The sequence below is a fragment of the Rhagoletis pomonella genome, unplaced genomic scaffold, assembly GCF_013731165.1.
Source record: "Rhagoletis pomonella isolate Grant_MI unplaced genomic scaffold, Rhpom_1.0 Rhpom_scaffold_00007, whole genome shotgun sequence".
Taxonomy (NCBI): Eukaryota; Metazoa; Arthropoda; class Insecta; order Diptera; family Tephritidae; genus Rhagoletis; species Rhagoletis pomonella.
The window spans coordinates 43,275,093-43,298,450 of record NW_023458561.1 but is presented as its reverse complement, the minus strand read 5'-3'; the positions used below and the strand labels follow the sequence as shown (position 1 = coordinate 43,298,450).

The 23,358-nt window shown below is 37.4% G+C and overlaps 3 protein-coding genes across 3 annotated transcripts; 1 reads left to right on the top strand and 2 right to left on the bottom strand.

The window, feature by feature from the left end:
- The first annotated feature begins 8,668 nt into the window (after window positions 1–8,668).
- LOC118742878 lies at window positions 8,669–10,681 on the top strand. The gene is made up of 9 exons (XM_036475287.1): window positions 8,669–8,772; window positions 9,118–9,204; window positions 9,263–9,372; window positions 9,441–9,535; window positions 9,612–9,740; window positions 9,805–9,953; window positions 10,007–10,151; window positions 10,212–10,462; window positions 10,525–10,681. Exons 1-9 carry the CDS (start codon window positions 8,731–8,733, stop codon window positions 10,678–10,680), a joined length of 1,164 nt encoding a protein of 387 aa, XP_036331180.1. The 5' UTR covers window positions 8,669–8,730; the 3' UTR covers window position 10,681.
- A 35-nt stretch (window positions 10,682–10,716) lies between these two features.
- Window positions 10,717–11,893, bottom strand: LOC118742879 (copper chaperone for superoxide dismutase). Its single transcript, XM_036475288.1, has 3 exons — window positions 11,735–11,893; window positions 11,036–11,670; window positions 10,717–10,968 (listed from the first exon to the last, which is right to left on the bottom strand). Exons 1-3 carry the CDS (start codon window positions 11,747–11,749, stop codon window positions 10,833–10,835), a joined length of 786 nt encoding a protein of 261 aa, XP_036331181.1. The 5' UTR covers window positions 11,750–11,893; the 3' UTR covers window positions 10,717–10,832.
- A 4,033-nt stretch (window positions 11,894–15,926) lies between these two features.
- Window positions 15,927–20,642, bottom strand: LOC118743853. Its single transcript, XM_036476617.1, has 3 exons — window positions 20,462–20,642; window positions 20,304–20,310; window positions 15,927–16,706 (listed from the first exon to the last, which is right to left on the bottom strand). The coding sequence occupies exons 1-3, from the start codon at window positions 20,640–20,642 to the stop codon at window positions 16,142–16,144; spliced, it is 753 nt and encodes a 250-aa protein (XP_036332510.1). The 3' UTR covers window positions 15,927–16,141.
- Window positions 20,643–23,358: the final 2,716 nt, after the last annotated feature.

Below are 23,358 nucleotides of genomic sequence, written 5' to 3'. Positions count from 1 at the left end.
AGGGCAACTTTTGATTTTCTATGCACGTATGCACATATGTATGTATGTATATATGTTTTCGACTTTAATTCTTGGCTTTGTTTGTTCATATGTACGTACGTATGTATTTGCGCAAATATTTTTAGAAAAGATTACATACTGGCATTTGTGTATATACATACATACGTGTGTCTGTGGGTGTGTGTATGTATGTTCATTTGTTTTTACCGTTAAGCCAATACTTGCCTTTTGCCAATAAAGGCGGTAAAGGTGCGCAAATTTTATCTAACTTATAGGATTTTCTTCGATGAAACATTGACAAATGAGCTGATAAGGTAAGTAATTATGTGTAAAATATGAATATTTCCTATGCTTCTATATAATAGGGGTATTCTCGAATTCCCGTATAACCCTTGCACAGTTTGGAAAGTTTTCCCATAGGAAAGCCAGTTCTACCGTGCAACGTTCAAGGGTTTTTCAAGACTTAGGGCCGGTTGTTCAATGTCTGGTTATCACTACTTGCCGGTTAAACATCATTATCGACGGCTTCGACATCATGCATATAACATGTGATCGATAAAGCAGTTGTTGTATCTAACCGGAGCTTCTACCTCCGATTTTTGCTAATCAGACATTGAACAACCGGCCCTTAGAGAATACCCCTATTATTCTTGGGCGTGCATATGCATTAAGATAGACAAAGAAAGTTTGGGTTTCTGTATTTTTTTAAAGGAGTATTTAGTTTGTTCGTAACATGCAGTGGCGTGGCAAGGGGGTGTGGATAGATGCGACAGCTATTGAATAAAGTAATATTTTTTACTTTTGATTTAATAACAATACCATTTTATTTTTCTGATTTATAATTTTTTGTTTATTTAAGGCTAGTGACAAAATGCTTTTTTATAAATATTTGAGATTACCAATTGAATTACACTGGTCGGTAGCAAAAAAAAAAGCAAGCACGACATCTATATATTTTTATTTCGTTTATATATTGGTTGCAGACTTCGAATATACCATTCGTTCCTTTTTTTTTGAACATTAAAATCTAAAGATTATGTAAAAAAATGAAATTACAAAAGAGAAGAAAACATAAAAAAAATCAGTGTCGGAGGACTTGGCAGCGCTACATCACTGTAGATCACTGTAGACAGTATTTAAAAAATTTAATATATGGCTTCATTTCACTAAAATTTTAATTTACGTGTTAACTTTTCAAAAGAGGTTGTACACACTTACCTGGTTATCTGGTTAAAAATTATTATTGTGAGCGTGTTTGAATCAGTAACAAAGTTCGCGGCGAGTAAATTTTTGACAAGGGCATAGAAAATTTTGACAATCGCTAAGATTGTTGATGTGTGCAACTTTTCGTTAAATAAAAGCTTAAATTGATGAATTGCAATCAACGATGGTAGATGTTTTCTTAAAATATTAACTTCACTTCAATTTGTAATATTTTATTCCGCATAAATCTACGGTTATCAAAAATTTACCACTGTCAAAAAAGATTTCATTTCACACAGCAGATTGGCAAAACGGTTCCACCATAGTAAAAATATTATTCAACAGCTTTCCTCTTAGAACTTTGTTACCGATTCACACACGCCCTGTATAGTGTATTTTATTAATGTAAACTGAGTAAAAAATATAACCACATAACCCACGATTGAGAGAAATAGAGGTTGCGCCAATCACGATACCGCTACTCCTATCTCAGTGAATTTGACAGAATCGTTGTTTGTATGACGTCACACTTGTGCAACTTGTTTACGTTTTCCTTGCAACATTTTTTCTTCTTCTTCCATTCTTGCTTACGTTTTGGCATTTCTCTCTCGCAATTGCACCAGTGTGACGTCGCACAAAAGTTATTCTCAAAAATCCTCTCTGATAGACGCAATCTTGTATTCTAACATTCTTGCACATAACCTGATAACCAGGCAAGCGTGAACAACCTCAACGTTTTCAAATTTTTGCTGGACCTGGCTCTTCACCTCTAAATTGAACTCGAGGGTTATTTGTAGTATATTTAGCGCGTAAATTCACTAATTCAAATTCTTGAAGTGTAAGAGTTAACATTTACCTGGTTGCAGAAGTCGATATTTTCGGCGTCGAGCTTTAATGATCACCTTCAATTAAATATTTTGAAGAGAATTATATTTTATTAATATAAACACGCTATAGATAATTTGAATTTCTGTCACTTCACCTTCCCAAGTAATATGCACAGCCCGGCAAGGAGAACAAAAAGTACCACCAAATAGTTATAGAGTCCAAACCAATTGCAACAGTGGAATACGGAATTTGATTGTGTGGTTGTTGGTGTTTGTACAGCGCTGATCGTTGTATAATTTACCAAGCCATTCATAGGCGTAACGGTATTGAAATTTTCGTACATTGCGATTTATGTGAAATTCGATTTTGACTGTTCGTAATCGTTTGGTTCGTTTTCGTATGCAAACCCAAAGAAAAACTATTTAAAACATTTTACTCCTTTGTAGCGACTACTTTTTGCCATCCGTTCGTTACATGTTAACTTTGCGACTGTTATTTTTGACTACTCATTCCAAATGACCGCCAGTTGTACGTACATATGTATGTATGTATATTAGGGTGGTCAAAAAATGCATGTGGAAAAGGTAAAGTCGGAATTTTAATGCCGCCACCCCCTAGGATTTTTCTATACCGAAAAGGAAGATACTCCTATTTTTTATTTTGAAATCAAAAAATATTTAGGAAGCGGCTAAATAAACCAGAGTTTTCCGATTGAAAATATTGATTTTCAAGAATTCTATACCATTTATACGAAAACTTTGAGCGCTTTGAGCACTCCCTAAATATTTTTTGATTTTAAATTAAAAAAAGAAGTATATTTTTTATATAGAACAATCCTAGGGGTCGGCGGAATTAAAATTTCGACTTTACAGTTTTTGGACCACTCTAATGTACATATGTACATTTAAATTATTTTCTACTTAACAGTGAGTCAACTGTTGGATATTTATTAAGACCCGGCTAATATTCGACGACCATTTTGTTTTTGTAGCAGTGTTTTGTTTAGCGATAAATTCTAAGACAAATTAACAAATTCATGAACATGCGTCCATACATACATATGTACATTTGTGTGTTCAGTATGGTGATCCAAAATTAGTAGAGTCAGAATTTTAATGCTCTCACTCCGTAGGATTGTTCTATACCGAAAAAATTTACCCCGGTTTTTTACTTTAAAATTAAAAAATATTTAGAGGTTTCCACAAAAATGCATTTTCCTATATAAAATTCATAGAAAACTTTGAACGCTTTGAGCGACCTCTAAATATTTTTTCATTTAAAAATAATGAAACGGATATAATTTTTTCGATTTAGAACAATCCTAGCGGGTTAGAGCATTAACCGCCCTATTCCCACAGCACTGACAAAATTCATCGTATGACTACTGTCACAATTATTGCGCCTAAAACACAATATGTATAAACATTGAGGTTGTTTCGCCGTTGTCGCGTACTCACTAGGTCATAACAACAACACTGACAATTGTCACCATACGAGAGTTTAAAATAAATTTGCGGCATAGTATTAGGCGCAGTAGTAAAGGCAATAGTCAGCCGCTGAGTTTTGTCAGTGTTGTGGGAATAGGGCGATAAAATTCAGACTTTACTTTCACCACATTCATTTTTGAACCACCCTAATGCGCATGCATATACAGTGCCTCAAACAAGTGACCGCGTGTTGAAATTTTTTAAATATTCGCAATATTTTTCATCTTAATTTTTTTTGTTATCGTTATCGTTTCACAGAAGGATACTGTTTGCTTTTACCGAAATTATTTACTTAGCTCAAGTTATTTCCAAAGAAAAGAAAGATTTTTGATTCAAGTTTCTTGAAAGCATCAAATCGTATCGTCATGTTTTCAATAAGTCCAAGCGGAACGTAGAAGACCTCGCCTCAGAATTCGAATCCATGGATTTTTGAAGTAATTTGTCACTAAGTTTTCTTGTTCTACGCCATTTGTCCTGGAACATATGTATATGCGGAACCAATATTTCCAGCTACCGTTTTGAATTCCTGCGTTTATTCTGCACTGATTTCTCAAATATTTAAGATCTTCAAATAAAGACTTTATGTTGACAGCTTCCACATCAATCGCAAGCCAGATAGAAGCCATTAAAATACAATCAAACGATTTCATGGTCTTGTATCGGCGGTTAGATTAAATTATTAATAGTTTTAATGAACCTCTTAAAATTCGGAAGACGAGCTGCCGTTTTACACAACCGACTCTAGCAGATCAACGAGTTTGGGGCATACTGTGCAATGAGCAGTCAATATTTTCTTGTAAAATCGACTACCTTTCAAGGCTATAACTGAATCACTTCATCGGCTGTGAATAGCGTGTGATTGTCAAAATTTTGAATTTCACTAGTGAGTGAGTGAAAACGTGAGAGTGTTTGTATTTTCTGTCACCCTGTTTCCTTCGGGGAAGAATAGCTAAAATTTGACAATCGTCAGCTAAACGCAAAAACAAAATACAAGTAATTTTTGTATTTGTAGAATCGATATCACCTTATATGAATTCGCCTTTGAACAAAATTTTTTTTTCTTATTGAAGAAAATCACAAAATTCCTCTTCAGTTCTATTTAGTTGTTTTTTATTGCATATTTTATCATATTTGCATTTTGCATTTGTTAAATTTTTTCAGCCGGACCCGGGTCAATTGAAAAATTTTGGAAAAAATGTCGCTTACGTTATTTTGGCGGTTAGGGCTCGATATATAAAAAAAAAAAAGTCTTGGGCGGGACGAAGTTCGCCGGGTCTGCTAGTATTGCTTTATTTGCAACCGATATCTGAATTTGAGAATTTTTTTCGATGTCCTTTCATATGCATACATAAATCTGTATATTTTATAACAAATCATTATTATGCACTGAAACACATTTTAAGGTACGGTGCCAGGCATAAGTCACTCACCCTCTTGCTTCAGTTGTTGTAATATTATTGCATTTCGTATTGATAAGGTGATTATCTGCAAGCGAAAAAAGCGTGTGGGTATTACATACATACAATACATCTGTGCTAACAATCATGAATTTTACATTCTATTTTTATACACTTACACGTATAATAAATAATGCGAACACTATTATCACCAACGATATTATGCAAATACTAAGATCTTCCATATTTGCTCCTCAAATAGGTTGACAGTTTGTGCAAACTCTAATATTGATAAGCAGAAATACTGAAACAAAGAGTGTCATGGCTCTTATCTTTTGATAACCATTTTTAGTCACAATACAATATCCATAATTTACGTTAAAAATGTTGTGATATTTATAACGCTTCAGTGGTTATTCAAATTTATTTTTACCGCGTTTATATTCGTTTTTAAATCGTATAGTAAATATATTCTCGCGTTCATTGTAATGTTCGAATTTTTTCTGGTCACCAAATTGGACACTCGATTTTGATAAAATTGTACCAGTATTCAGCATGAACAATTAATTTTTGATAAGATAAATATATTTTGTAATTTGTTTATATCACTTTCCCGCTTTAATTTAGTTATTATAATTTTTTATTTAGTATTTTAAAGTTGTTCATTGCTCGTATTTATTTATTTATAAAAACATTAACCAAATTTTTGTATTAAATAGTCTAAAGAACACCTCTACCAATTACTCGCGCTCTATTTTTGTTTAGCGGCATTTCATATAAAATGCCCGTTATTCTCTACAGCTCACAGGCGAGTGAAGTTATTTATAATTCAAGTTGAATAAAAAGCAAAATCAACAAGGAGCATTCTATTGTTTAAGTATTTTATGCCACAGTATTGCTGATAACAGATATATAGGCCGAGATGCGCCACAGACTTTTGCGCGATATTTTCATGTGTCGATCTTGGATCGAGTGCGTGGTAAGTTCCGAGTTCGGAAATCAATTTTCTGAAAGGGACCGCTTCTGATATTTAGGTTTCCATAGACAACTACCTACACAAACCGATGAGAAAAAGGGTTTAGTCAAACCAAGCAATATGCCGCACACTGAACTATGTTATGATCAACACATCCTGTGCGGAAACGCACTAGTGTCGAACTGGTTCCGTACTAGAGAATTTAGAGCCATGACTAGTGCGCTAGCAACTGGCGAATTTAATATTGCGATGTCCTACGATGTGTTAATTAAATTATTTTCAAATCAGTTTGTTTTCAATTTGCAATGCAATTTTTTTGAATGTTTGTAAGAAATGTAAAGCCGTCTTTACACTGGTCAATTTTCTAGTCTACTTTTGTCGTTCAGTCAAAATCGACCAGTGTAAATGGCAATCCAACCGTAAAATGTATTTTTTTTTTTTTGCTGGTTGATTTCTCAGACGATTTTCCAGTAGACCCGTGTAAAGGCAGCTTAATTCAAGCTGATCATTTGAAAACAAGTTTATATACCTTTGGCAGTAGCTGAGTGTGCAGAGGCGCTTGCTGTTATTTGTTCGATTCCAGAAGGTCCCAAGTTGTTTTGCATTACGAAGCTATGAAAAACCATATGTGAAGTGCTGAATGGATTCGCATTTGAACGAACAAAACGCCAAACAAATAACTTTAAAGTAAGCAAGCCCCCGCTGCATCCGTTTTTCTATACATTCAGAGAAAAGTCATCCAAATATATTTCCTTCATTATATAGTTTGGTATCTATAACCGGCCGCTGTGGTGTAGTGGTAAGCAGTGCGCGCTTCCACTCCACAATGCCTGGGTTCAAACCCTGGTCAAAGCAACATCGCAAAAATATAGAAAAAAGGTTTTTTCTTAACAGCGGTCGTCCCTCGGCAGGCAATGGCAAACCTCCGAGTGTATTTCTGCCATGAAAAACAGCTTCTCATAAAAATACAATCGCCGTTCGGAGTCGGCGTAAAACTGTAGGTCCCTCCGCTTTGTGTGACAACATCAAGGCGCACGCCACAAATCGGAGGAGAAGCTCGGCCAAACACTAACATATGTGTAAGCGCCAATCTATTATTATTATTATCTATAACCAAATGATGTAACTATAACCAAATCACTCGGACCCGAATTCGGACCTCTTAAACGGTAGTCTAGTGGTTTGCTCACTCGGCCATTGCCACTGCCTGGGCAGCGTAAGCAAAATGTCGATTGTTTACTTTGCACTCGCTCATTTCGAATCAGCATTCGAAACTGACAACGATATTGTCGAGTTCATTCGGATTCAGTGATAGAAATTTTTTCGTATTCGTAGCAGGCATTCGAATTCGTAGATTTTCTACGATGGATTCCGTGATAGCCCTGAGTAGTTCTGAAATTTGTAGTGCTGAACTAGTGCCTTGCGAGACTGTGCCTCATTTACACTGCAGGGTGTGTATGTACATATTTACGTATGTATGCGTGCTATGTTTTGCGATCGGGCTTATCGGCAGCTGAGTTATCTGTGATTTACTTTTTCTTCCTCTTTTGCACTTTCAGTATCGTTAAATACATATGGCTGTATGTATATGTAGTGAGTATTACTGACGAATAATTTTCAGAGAGAAAGCCATAAACATGGAAGAATTAAACATGGGCCGCAGACGGTGGTTATTTTATGTATTTATTATTATATTTCAAAGCTCCCCCAGACACCAGAGTGAGTCTCCATTATCTCTTATGCTGACGACTGCTCGTTAATGGTGTCCGGGAGTGAATTGATGATTTGTGCTTGAAAATAAACGGTTACCTCTCCGATCTTGCACGCTTCTTCACTACCTACATGACGTGGCCCAAAATCTCCCCGTCAAGGAATACATGTTAGAAGTTCCTAGCTCATTGCCACAGACGTAGGCATCCGAACAAACTCCTTCTTGCTACAGAGCCTTCGCCTAGACACGTCACAAGGCATCTTAACGAACTTAACGACGAAGTCCAGAGGTTCATAAAATATCTTCAGGACCCGACAGATTACAGACAAGTAATAAAGGGCATTCGCTGGGAGTCGGTCTCGACTTATACCAACTCCGGATGTTTGAATGCCGTTTTGGGAACACAGCCACCAAACGTGGACGACACAGAACTTTGTCTGCCTCGTGAGACTCGCACTACCTTAGCCTAACTTCGCTCTGGATATTGCTGCAGACTAAACTTCTACCTGAGTAGGATAAATGCAGAACTGCCCAATGAGGGCTTGGCATACGGAGAGTCATCTCACGACTTGCACTACATCTTCGCATACTCCCAAAACCCAGCTCAACGCCCCTGTCCACCTGGTCCAACCCAGTCGGAGTGGCACGCTTCCTGGGCCTCCCGTTAGCTGAGATTGGCCACAACGATTGAGGGACTAGGCTAGGCTAGGTAAGCCGATACAACAACAACAAAGTGTTATAAAGCAAAATCTAGCAGGCCTTTCTTCACTACCGCCAGAAGGTACCTCGTTGATAACTTTTTACTTTCAAGGCTAGAGCGTTCGTGTGCAGGAAATGAATCCCACTACTTACACAAATAAGGGATTTGCGAACAGAGACCTCTCGAGCAGGTACGAGGATCGAGTAGCCAAGATTCTGAATTATATATTATATTAATTGAAAGAATACCAAATAACCACTAACGGCAAAAACAAAAATTAACACAGTTTATACATCTCTATGGCAATTTAGATGTGAAGGAACAAAGCTAGGTAGGAATCAGCTGTTTAATTTGGCGCGAATCAAAATCAAATTAGTAATCAATTGTAAAAAGATAAAAGCTATTTTATTTTTTTGTAAAACTGTGAAATGGTTTACGAAATAAGCGAAAGCTTGAAGGTTGTATTTCAGGTAAATTTCTGATTGGTAAATATGTATGTAGTGTCTCCATACCTGTTTATTAAAAAAAGAAAAGGAAATGGGGCGCCTTCGTCAACGGAAAATACTGATTATATCCGGTTGTGAAATTTTATAGAATTTTTACTTGAGGCGATTTTACAGACAACTTACAGTTGAAAGCCCGTTGGAAACGCCCTTTCAATTAATCGTTACCAATGAAGTTGGGGGCAGACAACTTGTGATTCAACTATTCGCCTCATATAGACACCGTATTAACTACTAATAGTCTTTATAAACCATGAAGCATTCAATTATTTTGCACTTGCAACAATTAATCATGATTTATAAAATTTGCAGGCCATAGAAGATAGATGCAGCGATCCCATACTTTATGATCGTTATGAATTGAAAACGTTACTGCGGAACTTAAGTTCCATTGAGCAGGTAAACATGTATACAAATTTGCTACTGTGTATTTCACTAAATTTCGGACTGACTTCAGCTTCTTATTGCACGAAACTTCTGCAAACTGTCATGGAATATTGGTAGCCTACGTGTTTTAGCGGTGCTACAAACAGCCCACGTCCTCACTGCCAGCAATTATATACTCAGGTAATCAGAAAGTTAAAACAGAAACAAAGAAAATTGAAAATAATTTCCTTTTTTAAACCCCTTTGCAGTCAAGAGAACAATGCGGGGTTACAGTTGATTCTAAATGATTTTCTTGAAGCTGAATTCGAATTGATCCAAGAATTATTTATCGCCGCACATTATGGTATTATGTATTATATACATATGTATGCAGCTATTCAATTAAATTTTATTACATTTTATTTTTTATAATTTTTCAGATAGTAGCAATGGTATACGTCTAAATGATATTATAGATGAATGTCTTGGCAATCTCTATGCTGATTTACTGCAAAATCCTAAATTAAACGATCTCAAATACCTTCAAACTGTTACAAAGCATATGCCAGGTGGGAGTTCAAAACATATAAAAATTTAGTTATAAATACAATGATTTTTCCTTACTTTGCAAAGCTGATTTTATAGTGGGTTTAATGCAGAGGCATATACGCATTGTGTTAGACCTGCATAAGAGCAATACTAAGTCAGCTTTTGCTAACTTTGCAATCTGGATAAATGAAGGCGTAGATGAAATTGAATTTACAAAGGAAATATACAGTAAAGTAAGATTCTCATTGGTGCAGTTGCATACTAATATTGAATTCATCAACTTTAGTTACTTCAACATTCACAACCGGAAGCGATTTCCTACCTTTTTAAACTATCTACCGCAGAAAGCTTTAAGGAATGGAAGTTTTATTTAATTTTACTACAAACAATTGCCTGCAAATGCGCTCAGGAGAGCACATTGGTCATAAAAAGTTAGTTTGCCAATCATAATTTGAATCATTGTATGTGAAAGCCACTCTGTTCCCTTTTAGAATACTTCAAAGCAAGGCTGGTACAAATAGCTGCAACTCCATCGCGTGAGGCCATGTTACATTTGTTATTATCCATTCGCGCTGCTACTGCCACAACAATGGATATTGATAAGAATATCACCGCTTACGCTGACTGGTACAAACAAAATATTAGTGATATGAAATTCATTTTTAAAGTGGAGGAATTTCAAGCCATAATTGATCTTCTACAGCAATGCATACCTTATGAAACTGCTGAGGATTATATAGAGGTGTTTTTTAAGTGCTTATGTTTATCTATTCATTAGTATTAAAAACACAAACTTACTTTTAGATTCATGCCACCTACTCGATATCACCGCCATTACATTGCGGCAAACTTGTGCAAAGCTATAAGAGTAAATGCAAAATGCAGTTGGCCAAAATAAAATCCAAGAACAAAGAAGGTAATGAAAATGATAACAGTATACTTATCGAAGATAGTGAATAAATAGTGGTATCTTAAATACAATTAAACACTTCTCAATAGCTTACTCTTTATGACCTAAAAATCACCGCGATTTATTAGTATAATTACAAATCCAAACACCTGGCGTAATTCTTAAGCTAGAAATTAAGATTAATACGTTAACGCTAACCACATTACAACTTCTGCGCTCGTTCACCACCAGCTAGCGGCTTATTTCGTTCATCCCATAGTGTTACGCCGTCACACGCGCATATTTTTTTGAAATTCTCCAAAATTCCCGCCGAACGTGCAATTATACCACAGGCAATGCTGTCAAAATCAAAACCACTGAGCTTTTACCTCTTCCCAAAGTAAACATCTAATAAATTGTACTTACCGTGCACCCGCGTTACCATCTATACGACTCTGCGAATTACCACCTCTACCCAAATCGTCTGCGTTAGCTGTTATCGCCACCGAACGCCCTATGATATCCCACACTGCCAATACTGGATCTACAAAACGAAATGTTGCTCGTCCTCTATCATCGGCGCGTATATTACCCAAATCTCCAGCATGTCGCGCATCAGGTGTATCATCTGGTCCACCATGAGGTGAACCGCGTGGATTATAGTGCTCGCCGAGCGATTCGCATCCGCTGGATATATCCCCTGCCTCGTGTACATGCAGTCCATGCAAGCCCGGCGTTAGGCCATCCACAACACCGTCTACCACTACGCCGGGATGGTCCTTGGTCAGCGCACTAAATCGTAATATGCCCTGTATTGGGGTGCGATCTACATCGCTGCCAGTTGCATTTATAATCGCCACAGCAGACTGTCCACCAAAGCCGACCAACACGGCTTTTCGACCCGTGCATTCGATTTTTTCCTTTAAAATGCACCAAGGCTCTTTTGTTTCCACAGTAACTCGGCCCTCAGCTGCATCAATATGCACGTTACCAGCATCTTTGAGCGCATTGCGAACTTTCTCAGCGCAAAGCTCGCCACGCATTTGCACTGCGAATTCAACCTTTTTATTAAAGAAGTTTCATACTTAGTCAAAATAGAGTTAAATATCTGCTGGAAATCATTACCTTAATTTCACTCATTTGCTAACGGAGGATGATAAATGATTTTGTTTATACGTAGTGAATAATGCCGGAAAATTACAATCTTAAGTGCAAGAGCACTGATAAGGGCAAAGATTCCAAGTTCAGCAGCTGTATTAATAAAACATATGTTTTTGACAGTTAGTGTTTGGGGAAATTTGACACTGAAATGGTACGGTGTTGCCAATTCCAATTCCGGTAAAAAAATTAGGTCTGTTTCTTAACAAATACTTTCGGCAAAGAAAGCTCGCCGACAAGAGCTTAAAATATGAGGTGCTATTAAAAAATCATAATTTTTTATCGGTACCAAGGCACAATAAACTGGTAGCAGCATTCGACATTCCCACGACAGCCGGTACTACGTACCGGAATGACTTGGGTTTTACTCGACCAAGTGCTGTTGTTTTGGCGATCTAAGCCCGTTTAGATCGGTGAAATATCTTAGACATTGTTTGTCCATAGGGCTACATTTGTTAAGTATTCTTCTGCTTAGGGGTGGCATCGAGTCAAATCCTGGGCCAGAAACTTACACCAGCTGTGTATGCGAGAGACGACTACACCACAACGCCTCCTTAGTCAAGTGTAATGCTTGCAACGGGTTGAGTCACTTAGAGTCTGCTCAGGCCTACGGATACATCGACGATACATCAACACAACACAATAGACCAAACAACGACAGACCACATAACAGACACAACCGCACCACTACCCGCACGCCTCCCCCAACAACTCCTGGTTCCTCCAACAATCTGCACGGTGTGTCAGACCAGGATATCCGTAATGTGACATCAGTCAAGTGCAAAACCTGCCTTGGCTGGTGCCACTTCAGGGCATGTTCAGGTCTGCGCACCATGCGAGATTGGACGAGGAACTTCGAGAGCCAGTGTTTCGCTGCATGGTCGCAAGCTCCAATTGCGACGCCACCCACAACCACCACAGGGCGGCACCTCCCACAGCAGCGCACACAGCCTATGGCGGAGCAAGATCGAGGAGAAAACCGTCTTCATGGGAGGGCATGGAATATTGATAGCTGCGTTCCAAGGGACGAAGTTGCACAGCAGTTCAGCATTGTTGAATTGCGCCGGATACATCTGCACCGTCGAGATCGCGAGTGAGATAGCAGTAGTGAACTAGCGTTCATCACCCACCACAGCGTGCAATATCGTCTCATCGAAGCAGACATCGACCGCAGGGATACCATCCTAGAATGTCAGAGCATTGCTTTCCGGTCAGGCGATGTTGAGCTCGAAATATTAAACGTTTATATACCCCATGTCACCAGCAGCCCGGCTGGATATAATCCTGAAATAGGTGCGCTCCTCAGAGGTGAAAACCGTATGTTATTACCTCGATCTTTGGAATTCAAGCCTTTCAAATGATCGTAGGGGAAGACACTTGGCTGAGCAGATAGCCGATTCGACATTCTGCACAATAAACGACAACTCACCCCCCGGGATTATGGGCAGCTGCTACAGCTCGTCAGACATAATAATATGCTGACTTTGGCATCAAACCATCTGACCTCGGAGCAAATCAACTACATCAACTCTACCAAAGCTGATTGGAAAGGCTTCGCGGAATTTTCTGAAAGCACCCTCGCTGCCCTCCCCACAACCACCGACAATCACCTAGCTGAACGTAAGTTCCGCAGGGTTGTCACTGCTGCTAAAGCTCGCAGGTCGTATAACGAACCCCCGTCCAAACTTTCCTGCTGAATCGGCTGTTCTAGCCGATAAGCGTGACAACCTTCATCAAGCCGATCCCGGAAATCCCCGTATCAGGGATCTCAATACTGGGATTCTACAGCTTGTGAACGTACATAAGCGGAAAAGTGAGAAGAGCATCTTGACCTCTGGTGTGAGTAAGCTTTGATCAATCGTGAGGTCCCTGTCCAATCCGACAAAGCGCGACGACGGAGTCGAAATATCTTGCGGCGACCGCGCTTCGTCGTCCGACTGTTTTAGCCGAAAATTTATAATGCGTACTGCGGACAAAGCCAAATAATGCATAATGCAGACAAAGCCAAGCGCCGAGTGACCAGAAGGTTGCGAAAATTGCCAACAACTAGTGCGCCTCTTGTTTTCTCCAGCGGTGAAGCCATCGGGAAGGCGAAAGCCTTCAAAGCCATGGGACTCGACGGAATATGCATGCTGATGCTGAAAAATAGTGGGTTCTGCGGGAGTAGACTATTTAGCCAAGGTTCTCAACCTGTCAATGGCAACTCTCATCATTTCAGACATCTGGAAGATGGGGAGAGTAGTCCCACTGCTCAAAACGGGGAAACCAGCCAACAAAGGACAGTCTTATCGTCCGATAACAATCAGCGAAGACAGTAGAGGTCTTGCTACTCCCGTATTTTGCGAACCACTTGACCCCAGCGAAGCATCAGCCCCTGTGAGAGAACTATTATAGTAGCGTTAGACCTGTCAAAGGCGTTTGATACCGTCAGCCACTCCACGCTGCTAAAAGACGTAGAGGCCTTCTCACTCCCACAGAGACTCAAACGGTGGTCAGCGAATTATCTGAGTGGTCGACATTCGTCAGTAAAATTTAGAGACAAATCGTGAAAACCTAGAAAAATAAAACAGGGGCTCCACAGGGTGGTGTCCTTTCTCCATTGCCGTTTAACTATTATTAACTACCACAGGGAGTCTCGACTGTCTCTCACGGTGACGATTGTTCGATAATGGCGTCTGGGAATGGAATTGATGACTTGTGCACGAAAGTAAACGGGTATCTCCCCGAGCTTTCGCGCTTCTTCACTGCTAGAAGTCTAACCCCCTCTCTACAAAATCTTCTGCGACCTTATCTACAACCTGGACGAAGGAGGTCAGACTACCGCTGGGTATTTACGTTGATAACACACAAATTCCGACGGTGAATAATCAGTGTGGCCAACTTTCAAAAAGAACCAACACTTTGAAAAAACGTTTTACCCACCAAAAGCACTAAATTTTTTTTGGAATCAAGGGATACTTTTTTGCCATATCAAAGCGCAACAACGGTTATGTTACGCCATCGGAGCCAGCCTCCGCCGAACGGCATCGGGAGCATCCGCCGCCTCTGGCATCGTGGTCAAGCAGCCTAGTTAATCTTGCGAGCTATGGACAACCACGGGATTAAGCGACTCAGCACCCCAGCTACTAGCTGACTAGCCTGCTGCTGCCCTGTGCTCTGAGGACTTGACCAGACTTCAAGAGGCCATTATGGACAAGGACCTCAAATGGTGGATGCATCCGCTGGCGTTTTGAGGGTGTGTACTTCTGGTCATGCATGCTACTTGTCGACTGAAAGTATGAGCGGCAGAGAATATTGAGTGTTGGAAGGGGCCTGTGATACCAAGAGGGAAGATGATATCCCGCCGATGCGCAAAATCTCGGTGTACCTTTCGAGGAGTGCTGATAAATCGGCTGAGTACGCGCTGGTGCCTTGGTGGCTCAGAATGAGGGTATTCACGCTGTCGGTTGGAAAGTTATTTTGTGCAGCCCTTAGGAAAATGGGCTCAGACTCAATCTGTGTACCGACGAAGAGTCATACGTTAGCATCAAAAGTGCCGGCTTCAACGTGGACTACGGGTCTTCACGAAGAGGGCGTGGCGGCAAAAGACGACAAAGCTAGGCATTAAAAGATATTTAGATATGTATGGACATTTCTCAGTTGGTTTCTTGTTTATTGAACTAACTAAAAATATTGAAAAATCCCTATTATTACTCGTAAATGTTCGTAAAATTAGATATGTATGTATGTAGGTACGTATATTTTTAAAGCTTTCAATTTACAATAACTTACGCTAAAAATTTATGATTTATAAAAAAGTACAATTACTCATTTATTTACATCAGCAAATCACTTGTGGACTCAATTTAATCGTGTTAAAATACTCGTACTAGCACTATCGTTTGTATATTTAAACCATTATGCTATTTAAACTACTCACACTTTTTATAATACTTTTCTTATAAAATAAGAGTAATTTTATAAGGAAATTAACTAGATAAATTATGCTAGCGGATTTGCTATAAATGCACCCGAAAGAAGCACCATACTGCAGTATGTACATTTATAAGCACAAAATGTCTACTAGTAATGTAATCATTAACGTACGATTTAGCTTATTATGTAAGTACATATTAGTTGCGTACCCTAACACGCAATAAGTTGCAAGAATTTGCAGGAATTTGCCAAAAAGCGTTCCCGTACTCGGTTCTCTGGCTTCTTTTGCCTTTTGACAGTTTTACAGGTTTTAATCCAGAAAAGTTGGGGAAGGCAACTATTTATAGGGAAACGTTTTGAGTCCTAGCATTAGCGTTATTTATACATCACAACATACTTAACGCGTTCGTCGGACATCACACACAGGAGCAGGAAGACAACGGGCGCATACTAAATATACTACACGCTCGTATTTGACACTGAATTGGCAATAGTCACCACTGTTATCGGTGTACTTGTAGCAGCTGCGGCGGCAGCACGCGATGTAGATGCCGCTCCAGTTGCCGCTTGCGTATTTCCTATTGGCCCCCCCACTGTACCACCAACATTCAGCGTTTGAAGAGGAATAGCGGAAGAAGTGACATTTGCAGTTGCTGCTGGATGTATCACACTTCGATCGATCTCCGAATAAGGCGGTACCGTCGTATCGGTGGTTGCAATAGAGGTGTTCGATGCGGTATATGGCTCTAGAGTTCCAGCCGCCGTTTGGGCTACGCTCATTGCCATTACTTGCTCATAGGTGGGCAAATCCTTTTCATCCTTCTCAAGTTGTGCTCGAATGCGTGCAGCATCTTCAGCGGCCGGGTCGACATAGAAAAAGTCACTGCATCGATGTGGCAATGTGTTGTTAGGCGCCTCATTGGCAATTGTGAATATGTTTCCTTGGCGATCTGGAATAGATAGATGTGGAGAGAGAGGAAAATGAGAATAAGTTGAAGTAATTTTCATATCGTCGAAACGGTGGCTATTTAGTTATATGTATAAGAAAATATTAGAATAAAACAACTTGCGGAGAAAAAAAACCAAAATAATTTCAAAATAGTGTACGCAGCTAATATTTCCACTCCGATATATTTACCTTTGCAGGTAATAGACAGATCTTTAGCAAAGTGTATCTGTACCACATAAGATTTTTTGTCTAAACCTTCGAAACTTTTTTCTTAAAGTCGAAAATCACTAGCTTTTAAGCATCAGCTATGAAGCCTTATCGAGAGTATAATACAAAAGCATAAAGCCCACCGTCAATGAACTGAAAAGACCTTATCCACTATAGACCAGGTATTCACTATGCGCTAAATCTTGGAATGATCACGAGAAGAGGTTGACACACACCACACATCTGTTGGGTTTAAGGTCGCTTTCCTTAGCATCCTGCAATGTGACCGCAATCTGACTTCGATATAAGTAATTGGTATAGTAATGATCCGCGGCCGCTGTGGTGTAGTGGTAAGCAGTTCAAAAAAAGGTACTAAGTCCATTTTTTGAAATTGTTCAGGAGAGACGAAAAATCGATGTATGTAGTTTCTTCGAAACGATCGCATGTAAACACAGCGCACATTGGTTCAAAATTCGCATTTTGTGTGCACAATTCACTGGAGCCTTCATTTTTCACTTAATTCACTCAGAACGAAAAATGACACTGAAGTTGGCACAACCCCGAAACCGGTTTGTTTCCAAACCAAATTTGGCAAGGGATAACGGAAAAACGTTCCACCATACATCATACTCCTACGCTATCGGAAACACCAACAACCAAAAAGAAATTAATAAAAACTCGTTGAAAACAATTAGGTAAGGTTCTACCAAAACGAAAAAAAAATTCACAAGAAAAAACGCCCTATCACAAAAAGTTTTCCGATAACGCCCTATTTCAGAATTTTATTGAAAACACCCATATCTCAGAATTTGGTTGAAGAACCCCTATCTCGGCAGGCGATTCAAAATCGCCATATCTCAGCACATTTTCAATGTATTTTCGTTTGAGATAGGGCGCTCTTCAACAAAATTCTGAAGTAGGGCCTTCCTGAAAAGTTTCGGCGTTTTCAAGCTGGCTGCCGAGATAGGTCGATCGTCCACTCAGTTGTCGAAACGTTATAAAAAATCTTTCACCAAAATTAAAAAAAAAATGCAGTTTCTAGAAAAATGTTGGGTATGCAATATCATAGTTCATTTAGTATAATATTTGCAAGTGGCTAAGTGGTCGCGTTGATTTTCAATCACTTTTTCGCTAACATTTCGAGCTCATATGCAGGCTAAATGGGAAATAAAAGCGTTTGTTATATTATACTAAAATTTAATGATCTATAAAACTGCATACCCAAAATTTCTATAAAAATAAAAAAATTATAATTTTGGTGAAAATTGTTTTCAACATTTGAAATTTTTTTATTTGTTTTGGGAGAATCTACAATTATTTTCAACTAGTTTTTATTAACTGGAACAGGAGAATCGATTTTCTTCAAAATTGCTACTTTTTGTGCACTTTGCACTAAAAAATTTAATACAAACAAACAAAAAATCCAAAATCGGGCTCAGCTGGTCCTTCGCTATTTTATAAGCTTTCGTTAAAAAAAATTATCAAATTGAGCGAAAAATTAAGGCTCCAGTGAATTGTGAACACAAAATGCCAACTTTGAACCACTGTACAGCCTGGTTTGCAAATATTAACTCTAGGGTACCCTACCCTAGTTTTCGATTCGACCAAACTCGTTTATGTTTCGTAGCACAGTTCCTTGAAAATGTATTTGTTTAATTGAATTTCCAATATTTAAGTTATAACAAAACCGCGTAACTTTTGTTTTATTTTTCTTAGAAAAAATAGTGAAATAATAGAATAAGAAAAATTGTTTGACGATTGATGCCTTAAAAAATAAGAAAAGTAAGGCGTAATACATATTAGTCGATTCGACTTAGAATAAATATTTACGTTAAAATACCAAGTAAAAATAATGTTTCTTTCATACCACGCTCCGGTTCACTGCGTCTAGGCATTGCAAGCAAACGTAGTGTGACCTTAATATTTAAAGGAATCGAAAAGAACAAATTTTATATAACCAAACTTTTGTTGAAAAGCGCCAAATTTATTACGAACCACTAAAAATTGATATATTATAATCAATAACACAACGATAAGAAAATAAATAACGTAGTCCATGTTGGAAATCACAAAAGATTTTAAATTTCATGTGAAATTTAATCAAAACTGATCAAAGGTAAAAATACGACTGTAAATTCATATTGGGATAGACATCGAATAGCAATACCTCAAATTGGTAATAACAAATCAAATTTCCAAAAGTTTCCACTCAAAGCGATAGGTTTGTTTACATACGTCTGTGTGTGTGTAGGTGTAGTAACTTATCGCATGAAATGCGGCGCTTGATAAGCCTTTTTGAGTGCAAAATTTACAATAAATTTAACGCTTTCATTTCCTTCTAAATGCACCAGTTGCTTTCTATTTGTCTTTATATTTTTTTTTTATTTAAAGAGATAAACGACGACGACAAAAAGTTAGAAAGTAGGACTCCATGCACTTTGTTAGATTGAAAATCATATTTTCGCAATTAGCCGACAAAGATTGGTTACGAAAAACGCTAGTGGGCCTGTACACGGCTAATGGTTACAGAGGTATTCCTTTTACTGATTACAAAGAAAAATCATTCACTTAATAGAAATGTACATACATTGTGTGCTTTGTGATAATTTGGTTCGAAAGCGACAATGATGTCTATTTCCGCCGAAAAGGTGTCAAAACTTCGCGAAGGTGATGCGCGGTTCCGAGTATTTAAAGAACTGGTTCTCTAGGGTCCGGTTTCAACGCGAACCGGAAATTTGACCCGGTTTTGGTTCTCAAAAAGTTGGTAACGGCAATAGGCCCTATTGAAATAAAATAACAAAAGGTTTTAAAAAGTTAAAACAAAAAATTAAAAAAAAATATTAGTTTTATTTTTCTTTCTTGTTATAAAGTAAAGAAAATAAATAAATATATTACCATCATTCTTTAGTTGATATTTAATGGCGGCTATATGATACAACAATTAGAACAATTAGAAGGTAAACTAAGGGCTCTATTCTGTATCGTAGTCGAGTGGTTCGGCACTAGTTGGGGAGTAGTTTGGGCCCAGTTGGGGCTTGATTTGGGATCCGTTCGGGATTATATACAAAATTTTTTCGCACTAATAATTATTATCAAAAGATTTTTATAATATAAATCTCAAAATAAAAGTCGTTGAAGACTTAAAAATATGTATCTCGCTGATAATTATTATGAAAAGACTTCTGTTATATAAGTCTTTAAATAATAGTTACTGATGACTTAAAAAAAATTTCTCACACATAATTATTATCAAAAGACTTATAATTCTTACGAAAATTGCGATGACTTTTTTAAAACTACACCACGAAATAATTATTATTTTGGGTCTCTGTTTCAGACATTTTCGATAATATGTGCGCCGGGTATTTAATGTTCGGCTTCGCCCGAACTTGGACTTCTGTACTTGTTTTTATTTCGTCATAGACAACAGTTGGCCGTTTTTGTCAGTATTGTCATCGAACTCACTCCAGACCTGTATTAATTACCCGAGATTATTCCGAATCAAGGAATTGATCTGGATCAACGCTGCCATATGTCTATGATATAGATCAGAAAGGTTTGGAGGATGTATTTAAATTAAATATTAAAATTCATTGAAGTACTAGTAGTAGTTGCAAACATACCATTGTAATTACGCCACGTATGCTGCCGTACTGTCCGTTGACAATGTCGATGGCAATTTCGATATCCCTGCGGACACAATCTCGCCAAAGTTTTACTTTCGATTCGTGTACAAAAGCAAAAAATTGGCAACACAATAAATGCATATAGAAATATGATAACTATTAAAGCAAAAATACTCATTTTCAAAATGTTTTCGTCGACGCATAACTTTTTCTTAGACTCTCATTACACTATTTATTTAAAAAAAAAAAATAATAATAAATCCATACAGTTCAAGTGTGGAAATTTTTAATTATTCGCACGCACGTACACTCATAGGTAGATGTGTATGAATTTAATTTTGTACGTAAAATACTTGCAAAAATTTCCATTCAAATCAACGTTGTAGATTAGCCAATAAAATAAGACTACAATGCGCGAAAAATTAACAAACACTGGTCAGCACCGCTCGTAGATAGTGTGATCTAAATATGTAGAAAAAAGTTATATTTCACCCAATAAAAGCTTCTATTTATGCATTTTCCAAATTATTTTATACTCCAAATATGAATATAGTATGTTAGTACATACTACCCGACAAGCACTACAACAATAACCACAATATCCATTGCCTGATAAGCTCACTCGTACTTACATATGTACACATGCTATTTAAGATAAGATTGCATATTTTCTGCAATCTTCCAGCTACATACATACATACGTGTTTCGGCTTTTGCTCCGATTTCGATATATATATTTGTAAAACAATATTATTAATGAAGAACCTTGATATGATAAGGTTAGGGTTTTGTTTTGATTTGGGGTTTGCTTGTTCGATCATCGACCGGCCGTCTTTCAGGTGTTGGGCAATGTGCTGTGCTTAAGTGGTCTTTGAGTGCGCTACCATTCCGTTCCATCAATTTCCCATATGATGGAACTACGATGGTTTCTTAACAAATTGTTAAAGATACATCATACAATGTTTAGATGGGCAATCTCGAGAAATACCATTGCATACATGTAGGTCTTTTCAGCAGAAACAAAGTCAGACTTATTGCCCTCAACCAGGGTACGAAAATAAACTATATTGTACGTTACTATTTCGTTTCGTTTATTACTTCAACAGTTCGGTACAATACGAAAACAAAACGGCTGAGTTCACTTTGGCGATAGTACACTACAGTAGTTTAGTAGTTACAGACGAAACAACAAACGAAATGAATCGTGCAGAGAAAAATATATGTATGTATGTACACATATCCAATAACTAAACACAAAACAAATAGCTGCAATGAATAAAAAAATAAAAATGTTTTTTAATTGAATTGGATATGAAAATTTACAGTAAAAAATATTTTTCACGTAATTGAAACGTTTGTGATATCACCCTATGGCACAATTGTCACAAACGAAAAGCAAACGTTTCTAGTTGGGGAAAATGACAGTGAATCTTACAAATTGTTTCTGACTATGTACAAAACTGTACAAAACCACAAATGATATGATGATCGATGAGCAAATGGGAATTGTTTTGTACAGTTTATTTTCGTACTCTGCCCTCAACCCTTTTATAAAACTTTACAGCCCTTTCCAGTCTTCGGTATTAACGCCACCCTGACGAACCGCCTGCGGATATACCGACGCTCTTGAAGGTTTGTTATAACATTGAATAAGTTATAATAAGCCATGAACCCGCTATCCTTTAAAACAAGGCCCGCGATAGCTCTTCACTGTGGACCTGCATGGAAAACTGCAGTTAAATTGCAATGTACTCAGACAGAACACAAAAATACTCAGCTCTGCTAAATGTAAGTTTCCAGATTACACGAACCCGTCTTCGAAATAAGATACATCTTGGAGGTTTCTTAACTTCCTCTGGCATCCTAATACACTATTTCTAGGGCACAGATGTCAGACAGATGAATAAAAAACCAAGACTAGTACGTCCCATGAAAAGATTATACCAAAATTCATTCTGGAAACTGGAAACTTAAAACCTACTTCGCACACAATATGCAAGATTGAAAAGTTTTCCCAGGCTGGCGATTTTAAGCATTTTTTTTTAATTTAATTTGAATTTGGTGGTCGCAGAACTGCATTTAAAACAATTAAAACTGATCAAAATGAAAATATTTATGCATTCAAAAGCAGGGACCGAAAATAATCGTGATCATGAAGAATTTTTATTTAAAAACCATTGCATAATCGTTATTTTTCTATTTATATAACTACGATAATTTTTAACCGTTATTTTATAATTTTTGTTTTTTTTTCGGTCAAAAATAATCGTTATTCTTTAATTTTTTATTTTTTCAATCATTTTTAATCGCGATTTTTATTTTTTCGATCAAAAATAATCCTTGTTCTTTGATTTTTTATTTATTTTTTTCAATAATTTTTAAAATGATATTTTATGATCTTTATTTTTTCGGTCAAAAATATCCATTATTCGTTATTATATAATTTTTGTTTTTTTTCGATCAAAAATAATCGTTATTCTTTAATTTTTTATTTTTACAATCATTTTGAATCGTTATTTTATGATTTTAATTTTTTCGATTAAGAATAATCGTTATTCTTTGATTTTTTTTCAATCACCTTTAATCGTTATTTTATGATTTTTATTTTATCATATTTCCAGGGTTAATCTTGTCTGATCTTAGAAAACCAAAAAAAACTTGTAGTGTTGACCATTAAAGCAACAAACGTAGACCTAAGATAACCTCACGAACCACAAAAGAAAAAGTTCAGCAGGAAAATGAAAACAAAAATTCTTTGATTCATTGCAGGTTATTGCATTATTGATACCAGTGATGGGTGGCTTCACTAATTACCGCGTACAAAAAGATTTTGGTATTTTCGGGGCTACTTCGGCATTTTTGAGACTATTTCAGGATTTTCGATGTTTTAGGGG